This window comes from Enoplosus armatus, chromosome 10 (genome assembly GCF_043641665.1).
Source record: "Enoplosus armatus isolate fEnoArm2 chromosome 10, fEnoArm2.hap1, whole genome shotgun sequence".
Taxonomy (NCBI): domain Eukaryota; kingdom Metazoa; phylum Chordata; class Actinopteri; order Centrarchiformes; family Enoplosidae; genus Enoplosus; species Enoplosus armatus.
This window is the reverse complement of record NC_092189.1, coordinates 9364083-9373792: the sequence shown is the minus strand read 5'-3', so window position 1 is coordinate 9373792 and position 9710 is coordinate 9364083. Positions and strand designations below refer to the sequence as shown.

The 9710-nt window shown below is 43.2% G+C and overlaps 1 protein-coding gene across 1 annotated transcript; it reads left to right on the top strand.

Annotated features, from left to right (window-relative positions):
- Nucleotides 1-87: 87 nt before the first annotated feature.
- znf711 (zinc finger protein 711) lies at nt 88-6497 on the top strand. Its single transcript, XM_070913193.1, has 8 exons — nt 88-166; nt 1191-1272; nt 1392-1490; nt 1858-2718; nt 2839-2985; nt 3107-3286; nt 3576-3710; nt 4166-6497. The coding sequence occupies exons 3-8, from the start codon at nt 1412-1414 to the stop codon at nt 5344-5346; spliced, it is 2583 nt and encodes an 860-aa protein (XP_070769294.1). The 5' UTR covers nt 88-166; nt 1191-1272; nt 1392-1411; the 3' UTR covers nt 5347-6497.
- The last annotated feature ends 3213 nt before the right edge of the window (nt 6498-9710 follow it).

Sequence of the window (9710 nt, the reverse complement as noted above, 5' to 3'; positions counted from 1 at the left end):
CTGCTTGTCAGGAAGCAAGCTGATTGGCCGAGGCCTAGCAAAGGGTGCCCGGGGATCCAAAACTGCAGGCCGCACTTAGCTTACCGTCAAAAATAAACCAAAACAATAACAGACAAAACTGAGAAGGGGGAGAAACACCGGTAGAGTCAGAAGACGACGTTATCAGGTAAAATTATTTTGAATCAGTTAGAAAGGCATGTGGTATAAGACGCGAGGGCCCAGTCGGCCGTAGCGGGCCTCTTTCAGCCTTTTCGAAAAACAACATGGAAGATAATGCGGCACAAGCGGCTTCACCTAGCTTAGCAAGCTAGCTAGCCGAACGGACGGCAGTCGTCGCGCAAATCAGAGCGACATTCAAAACAAATATCTTATGAGGCATATTAGTTTGTTGATTATGCTGATGCCTGTATTAATGTTGTAACGGTGTGTGAAGTTGATTCTTGAATGGTCAAATGAGACCGATTGTTGCTTTACTTGAATTAGCCATTATGCTATAACAAAATGGCGCTCGGAGGAACAGCCCTAGCTTGCTTGCTAGTTAGCTTCTGTGGGTGGAGGGCGGTAGCCGCCCTAGTATGCATTGCATAACGTCTGCGGTACTTTCATTGGCGGCCATAAACTCTGAGCATGTGTAGTTTTGTGCAAAGAGTCCAGAGTAACTACAATACTTATAAAAGACAATTGTGCCAGCACAGTGTTAATTTTATCGTAAAATGATAACGTTATATCCGTGGAAATCAGGGACCAATAACGCCACTTCAGACCATTGCAGACATGACATATTTGGCTTATTTTGAACTGTCATGTGACGACAAGGCATTTCATCCCACAAAAACAAGCAGGACTCATTTTCCAAGGTTTATCAGAGCCGCTGCCTGTGAGACCGTCCTCCGGTACACTGAGCGGGACATCCCTTTGTCTCAGCTGGGCTCCAGCCATCAGGCTCAACCAGCTCCAGGTGTATAGCCGTATGTCCTCAGGTTGAAACTGCCTGTAGTACTCTAGATAGGCAATGGATGGAGCCAGCGGTCAACAACACAACTGCCCCCCTCCTCTGTGGCAGCAGGCAGAGTTCAATCCATGTAGAGATTTTGTACAACACTTAGACAACGATTAACTAACTCATTACTTCTTTTCTATTATCAGCATAATGCTTATAACTACCAATTGATTGTTTTTTTCTTTGTCAGACTGATTGAGTACCTTGATGGAGGGAAGCACATCAGATATCTTATTGATTTTATTCTAAGGGTTTTGTCATCAAATGTGAAGGTATGTATTAAATACTAGCCAGTGAGGCATTGTCAGTTGTTGCATTCACTTTCATTTTTAGTCATGCTCGCTAACAAGTGAAAGAAAACAGCTAACACAGTACACACTGTGATTTTCAGTCTTTTTTCTGAGTGAAGACATGGATCAAGGAGGAGGGGTGTTGGAGCTACACACTCAGGAGCTGAAGATGCCCCACGCTATGATCATGCAAGATTTTGGTAGGTGGTCAATTAGGACGAGTTGACAACCATTGTATTGGAAATGGTACTTAATTTCAACATGCAACATGTAATCCAAGACAAATTTCCCTTTCAAATGAAATTAAACTTTGACAGTTCAAATGCCATTTAGCTTCATTGCATAGCCTAAATAATAAAGTCGCAATAACATTACATGGTTAGTCTGACATTTTCACTGCATACCAACAACAATGAAGCAATACACCTTCACAAACATGTGACATGATGCTGGGATATCTTGGCTGTAGCTAGACTGTGCAAAAACGGTGGGTTGTAACGTTTTAATTGTCATTTTGTAGTTTGAAACTCTTTGTCATGAACCCCTCTCTGCGTCTTGTGTTTACAGTTGCAGGCATGGGGGGTCTGGCCCACATTGATGGGGAGCACATTGTGGTGTCTGTGCCCGAGGGTATGCTTCTTTCTGATGTGATGACGGACGAAGGCATCCTCCTGGAGCATGAACTTGAGGTAGAAGGCCTAGAGACTCAGGTGGTTCAAGGTCTGGAGACAGAGGTGGTTGAAGGATTGGAGACAGAAGTGGTGGAGAGCTTACATGCAGATGTAGAGGGCTTGGAGGCAGAAGTGGTTGAAGGGCTGCAGACACAGGTGGTAGAGCTGGAGGCTCAGGTTGTCGAAGCCCTGGAGGGTGAGGTAGAAGTGGAGGGTCTTGAGGCGCAAGTGGTGGAGGGCCTGGAGACTGAGGTAGATGTTGAGGACCTGGAAGCTCACGTTGTCGAGGGCCTTGAGGAGGAGGTGGAGGTGGAGGGTTTAGAAGCTGAAGTTGTTGAAGGTCTGGAGGTAGATGTGGAACGTCTGCAATCTCAAGGGGTAGAGACCCATGAAATGACCAGTGAAGACATGGTGACCTCAGAACACAGTGTGATCATGCCTGAGAATATTCTGGGATCTGAGGTTGCGATAGAGGAAGCACTGGACTCCCATCATCACCATGTCCTGACCTCAGACCTCATCCAGAACTCAAACCACCACCATGATGACATGTCAGACCAGGTGTTTGTGGCAGAGCTACTCTCTGAACACCAGGACAACACTCTGGACCACCAGCTTGTGTCAGAAGGCTTAATGGTGACAGAGGCCAACTCCGAGACCATAATCCATGAAGAGCTGCCAACTGAGGCTGTTCCCCTGCAGACAGACGAGGATGATGACGCAAGAAGCAGCTCTGAGGATTACCTCATGATCTCCTGTAAGATGGCTTGCCATATGATAGCATAACTTATATTAATTATATTAACACCGTTCTTATGCAATGCCATGTTTTATTATTGCACATTTTTGATAATTAAGGTTGTTTGTGTTACTGTAGTGGATGAGGTGGGAGAGAAGCTGGATATAGGAGACACCCCCCTTGAGATCAGCACTGAGGTAATGGAAGACAAGGAATGTAAAGAGGAGGACGGCTCCGAGGTCATCAAAGTCTACATTTTCAAAGCTGAAGCAGATGACGATTTAGGCAAGTGACTTGAAATGTCAATTCAATCATTTCAACAATACAATAAATTACCTGCAGATTCTCCCCTTAAACTGAATGTAGATTATGGCTTTGATTCAATTGTACATTTTTCCCCCTCCAGGCGGAACAGAGGTAATAACAGAGGATGATTACCAGAATGGCCATCCTGACCTGGAAGCTGCATCATCAGGCAGACTAGGAGTCGGCCGTGACAAGATGGTCTACATGGCAGTCAAGAACCATCCAAAAGAAGAAGAGGATGATGAGGATGACAGTGATGAGGATGACGATGATGACATTAGTATGTTCCTTTGTGAAACAGCTTTTAGTCCATTTTGTGTGTCTGTAAATAAGTAGAAGTCGTTGACTGTTGAAAGGAGATCAAAAAGAGGAGGCTGCTTTACGTCAGCAAGATGTTTTTGCCTCTGTCTTTGTACAATGAATGTCAAAGCTTGGATATATAACATGTTTATAATATGACAACACCATAGAGCGAACTTTTTATTTTCAACATAACCCCGTTTTAGCATGTGTCACAATGAAAAGTGTCTTCTATCCCATTGATAATGAAATCTAACCTGTCTGTGCAGGTAATACCATTGATCAGGTGAAGAATGGAGCATCTACACAGTTTCTGCAAATCCGAGAGGGGCTGGGTACCAACCGTGCCCTCAAACCCAAAGCAAAGAAAAAGAAGAAAGGAGAGATACGGCAGTGTCAGACTGGTATGAACTGCATCAAAATCTGCGACGATAAGATGATGAGATTAGCATTCAGTACTTTTGTTGTGTCAGAACAACAGATTCGTAATTCAATTTTATTTATATAGCGCCAAATCACAACAGAAGTCATTTCATGACATTTTACATATAGAGCAGGTCAAGACCATACTCTTTGTAATATTATTACAGAGACCCAACAGTTCCCACCATGAGCAAGCACTTTGGTGACAGTGGCATGGGAAAAGTTTTTAAAAGGCAGACACTTCGAGCAGAACCAGACTGTAGGTGGGCGGTCATCTGCTGTGACCGGTTGGGTTGAAGAGAGAGAGAGACCCAACACAGACAGACAGGCAGAGATGTATAGCACCACCAGTAATAGCCACAGTATGATTTGTAATAAACATTTAATATTAAAAGGTTGTTAACAGTATTTCATATTTTTCAACCATCTCTTCCAGCTGTTATCATTGGACCAGATGGCTTGCCTTTGACTGTCTACCCTTGCCATCTTTGTGGAAAGAAGTTTCGCTCACGAGGCTTCCTCAAATGCCACATGAAGAACCACCCGGACCACCTGCTGAAGAAGAAGTACCAGTGTACAGACTGCGACTTTACCACCAACAAGAAGGTCAGTTTCCACAACCACTTGGAGAGTCACAAGCTGCTTAGCCACAACAGTGAGCGCTCTCCAGAATACACTGAGTACACACGGCGCTACCATGAGTCCAGCCCCCTGGGCTCTGACAAGCTCATTGTCAAGGACCGGGAGCCCAAACTGCATCACTGCAAGTACTGCGATTATGAGACAGCTGAACAGGGCCTGCTCAACCGTCACCTGCTGGCTGTGCACAGTAAGAACTTTGCACACGTGTGTGTCGAGTGCGCCAAAGGCTTCCGCCATCCATCAGAGCTGAAGAAACACATGCGGACCCACACAGGTGAGAAGCCCTACCACTGCCCGCACTGCGACTTCCGCTGTGCAGATCAGTCCAACTTAAAGACTCACATCAAGAGCAAGCATGGCGCAGATCTGCCTTTCAAGTGCAGCCACTGTCCTCAAGCCTACGCTGATGCACGGGAACTCCAGCGTCATATAGAGATGGTGCAAGGCCACAAGACCCACCAGTGTCCACACTGTGAGCACAAGAGCACCAACTCCAGTGACCTGAAACGACACATTATCTCTGTTCACACCAAGGACTTCCCCCATCAGTGTGATGTGTGTGAGAAAGGCTTTCATAGGCCGTCAGAGTTGAAGAAACACGCGGAGACACACAAGGGCAACAAGGTGCACCAGTGCCGGCATTGTAACTTCAACGCTCCCGACACCTTCACCTTGAGTCGCCATATCCTGTCCTTGCATACGAAGGACCTCCCCTTTAAGTGCAAGCGCTGCCGGCGAGGCTTTCGGCAGCCCGCTGAGCTGAAGAAGCACATGAAGACGCACAGTGGTAGAAAGGTATATCAGTGCCAGTATTGTGAATATAACAGTACGGACGCTTCTGGCTTCAAACGCCACGTCATCTCCATTCACACCAAGGACTACCCCCATCGCTGCGACTACTGCACCAAGGGCTTTAGGAGGCCTTCAGAAAAGAGCCAGCACATAGCCAGGCATCACAAAGACATGTTGATGTAATGTCATCGCACACACAAACGCACTCCTCTTTTCCCGAGTAAATCTGTGTCACACACCCAGAGGTCATTTTAGTGTATTAACAAAGAAATGACGGATGTAGGCTATTGATGAAGACGACAACATTATAATTGCCGTTCTGTGTTCTGTGTTGTAATGGGTGTAAACCTCCTCCCCCAGGGGTAATGGATGAACACATTTTAGATGGGGGTGAAGTCTAAAAAAGACTGTGTACACTGAGTGGGACAGCTGTAAATTGTGTTTTGTTTTGTTGCAGAAAATCACATATGAACATATATTCAGGGTCTCAAATGTCTATATTTTTATACCCACTCAGCTGAAATGCTGCAAGATGATGACTGTCCTGTAAAACAGAAAGTGGTGCTTTGTGAACGTCATGCCAGTTTTTCAGATGGTGTGGAATGAGTACAGGAGAAGTTTGCCTCCATTGTACCAACTAGGATCTCTTTCCCGTATTAACCAGCTTTTACCCTGACATTTGTTTTCAATGCCATCTGGTCTTTAAGGGGCAGGGCCATTCATGAGTTCATAAGTGGTTTTGGAGTGATGTTGACACACATTACGCACCTTAAAAAGATATCTCAATAAATCTAACAGTTGAACTTCCATCCTTTTGGATTTTCCTCCCAAGCCTGAACGCTTGGAGTTCCATTAAACAAATCATGTATAATATAGGCTATATTCTGTTAAATATGTCTTAAAAGTTGAGTCAGAAATGTTTTGGTCTGATCAGCAGTGTCTAACAAGGAGGAGAAACGGTGACGTGGGTATATTAGTAGAATATCCCTTTAGTGTACACAACACATGTCTGACACAGAAATCTGCAATTATATTTGCTATGATGGTGCCGATGATTAACAGGTGTATTATTATATGAACTTGACAGATGGTTGGCTTCACGTTTGATAACCCCTGAAGTTGTTATATCTGGCTGCCACTGTAAGTTGCGTTTGTGTGATGTTACCTATGACACAGATGTGCTCTCTCAGCTAACCATTTGATTGCGATCATGCCTTACATCTGTTGGTCTTTATCCCTTAAGCACTGATGAACACAGCTAATCAGAAAATAAGTGATTTTTAACTCTCAAACATGCTGTATCAATACCGTTCTCTCAGAGATTGTGTGTTTGAGTCAGTAGAAAGCACTTTAATAACTTTTTTTGTATTTTAATTACGTGTTTGTACACATATATATTTGTGTGTGTATATATATGTGTGTATATATATATACACATATATATATATAAATATATATATAAAACCCTAGATAAACAATTACAGAGCTTTGTGAGTTGGTGAAGGTAAAGATTGTTTTGAGTGTTATCGCTAGCAAGTGGGCACGATCCATTACTCCATCAAAACTGAATTGTCATTGAAAGTGGTGGGTGAAACCATTTATTGTTTTGTTCTATGGATAAGTGATTGGGTTTTGTGTTTTGTTTGTGCTCACTAACAAGTTCCCCAGACCCTCGTCCTACAGTCCTAAATAACCCAACCCGATCCCAAGCATGGGATCATTCCCTTGAAGTCAGTGGTCATCATATTGGCATTAGTCTTTAAAGTATGCACATATGCTGTCCTCATAAAATTAATTGTGGTATATATTAAAAATCCCTGCATTTCGTGTACCTTAGTCTATATTTTCTTTCAGTCTGATTGTGGATAAACTACTGGTGGAGAAGAACCAAAATAAACAATTATCTTTTTACGCTTTTTGTCCTTTCTGTCCTGCAATCATATTTACATGACATCTGAAAGATCCAGTGAGCAATTTTATCACCATGCGTATTAATTACAGGTTTGTTAGATATTAGAGGTTTGATTATAGAAAATCCATATGTTGTCAAAGCCAACTTGTTTTACATATGTATCGCAGATCGGCCCTACAGATGAATTTGTTCCATACATCCTTATTTCATATAGTAGGTTTGTAGGCCAACCTGGTTTAAGGAGGACGTCATGCAGGATTGTAGTTTCAACCTATTTCTACCATGAGTGACTTCCATGCTCCTTACCACCTCTGTAGATCAGTGAAATTGTTCAGGGCAGATAAAAAAGAAGCATCCGCAACTCTGTGATCCTGTTTGGGAACTTGAAACATGCGTTATCCACAACTTGCGATCAGCAAGTCTGTTTTGGTAAAACCTCTCATGAGCGTTGTTTTAGCAGCCGACACAATGATCCTTGGAGCACAATTTCAACATTTGTTGTGATTGTAAAACATTGAGAAGTGATGACATGCCTGTAAGCCTCAGTAACTGGTTCCAGTGGCCAACAAGCCATTTATCAGTAAGTAAAAGGGAAAATTTCACCTGATCCCCAGCTCATCCTCCGACACACCTTTGTATAAATGTAGGATTTAGTGTATGAGGAGACTGCGCTGCCCAATCTTGCAAGCACTGTCCCAGTCGACTATAGTCTTCCACTTCAGTTGGCAAAGAGTGAAATTTACGCAATAGTCTTGAAGCTCCAGACTTGACATCCAGAAACACTAAAGTCTTCCAAAGTTTTGCACTTTGAGTTTAGCTCATTGTGGGCATGCTGGTTTATTTGGAAACATTTTTTATCAATTGCTATGATGCAATCCTGCAGCATTAAGAGCATGTCCAACTCGACAAGTAGATTCAGTACATACTGTACAAGCTGAGGTCTTTCAAGTGCTTCAAAGAGAGATCAGAGCCTCGCTAGCTTTGTAAAAATCTAAAACAACAGTTGCCTAATTAATGTGCATGTGCAGATAGAAGTTACAGGCACAAGTGAGTTCAGCCTATTTTCGGAAATCGTCATACGTTGTAGCTCTGCTGATCAGTCTGGTTGTTGATGTCTACATCATGTGTGGGTCACAATACAATACAGTTTGTCCATTGGTTGAAGGGCAGTTTGATTATATCTGCCATGGACTGTTATTGTCAAGTGCCTGGATGTGAGACAGAGGGTAATAGCAGGAGAAGCACAGGTGTTAATAATGACATTAACAATGGCTCTATTCACACTGTTCGTTCAAGTGTCCCAGTAAGCCAGCATGCACAACACCAAGACCCTGAAACTGGAGCATCATTCATTTGATTATTTACACCTGTGTTATTCCTAGTGTGAAATGTCAAAATGTCTGAAAAAAAGCATATTATACACACATCAGATGCAGATGCAGAGGTAGTGGAAAAAAAGCATTTATGAAAAGAATGACACCTGCATACTGACTCCAAACCACACATTTATTTAAATACACAACATTTTGATCCCAGTCAGATCTTCGTCAGGGGTCAATATGTTGTCTATTTAAATAAATGTGAGGGTTGGAGTCATTGTACCTAAATGTTGCCACAAACTAAAAGCTTTCACCAAGTTGAGATTGATGACGTGGCTTGTTGGGTCCACTTTACAGCAGCCATCTACCTGGAAACTAAATTTGATTTTCATTCAATCTGCTTTTTTAAAAACCTAAATTGCAAATAGTAATTTCCCCAGATTCAAACAATCGATTTCAGTAATGTGCTTACTTCAAGTTCAGACCACAAACTTCAGAAACGGTAGATGCCAAGACGTGAAAGATCAATGTGAGAGATGGTGATGACTGTGGAGCCACATTTGTCAAAGTTGTATACATTATGTATGTCATAGGGAGGATGTGATTGGTTTGGGGGTGGCCTCGGAGAAGGAGGAAACAAACAGGTTGATTAAACGATTTGGGTGTGACCATAAAGAGAGGCTGAGTCAGGAAGAAAGTGGCATAAACTGATTCGAATAAAAACTTTGTCAGAGCGACTGCTGTCGACTCTGACTGAGTCTCATTATTAAATAAACAACTGCACCTTTTTCCTCTAAACCGAGACTCACGGGGGGATTTGACTCTCTCGACGAGATGTGTTGCGGTCGTGTCTTTTTTCACTTCCAGGTCACCTGTCTTGAAAGATGCATGATGCCTTGTACTGAGGGAAATGAGGCTCTGCAGATGGGTTCACATGGGCACCGCAAACACCTGAGCAAATAGATGCAACAGCCTGTTCATTTTCGTTGATCCCACAGAACATCTCATAAATCACTTGCTGGTGCAGCTGTCAGCAGAAACCGCTGAAAATGCAGAGATCAATATGCACACATATCCATGAAATCCTCCTTAAGTAACCCTTCTTTCTCACTGCATGATCCAAGAGTTCAGTAGTGGTAGTAGTCGAGGGGTATGTCTGGTTGCTGCAGATTTAGGAACAGCAGTAGCAGTAAGTGCATTTTCCCATTTCCTGTCTGAGTATGCTGAACCACTATCGGTCTCCCATAGGTTGCAAGCCTCTTCTCTGCCTATTTCAGTTCAGCTGAGCATCAAACACACACACACACACACACACC

Bases quoted from the DNA above. Each gene is read 5' to 3' on its own strand.
- znf711 (XM_070913193.1), top strand. From the start codon at position 1,412: ATGGATCAAGGAGGAGGGGTGTTGGAGCTACACACTCAGGAGCTGAAG. The intron at 2,719-2,838 runs GTAAGATGGCTT...GTGTTACTGTAG, and splicing joins GGATTACCTCATGATCTCCT to TGGATGAGGTGGGAGAGAAG. The intron at 3,711-4,165 runs GTATGAACTGCA...CATCTCTTCCAG, and splicing joins GATACGGCAGTGTCAGACTG to CTGTTATCATTGGACCAGAT.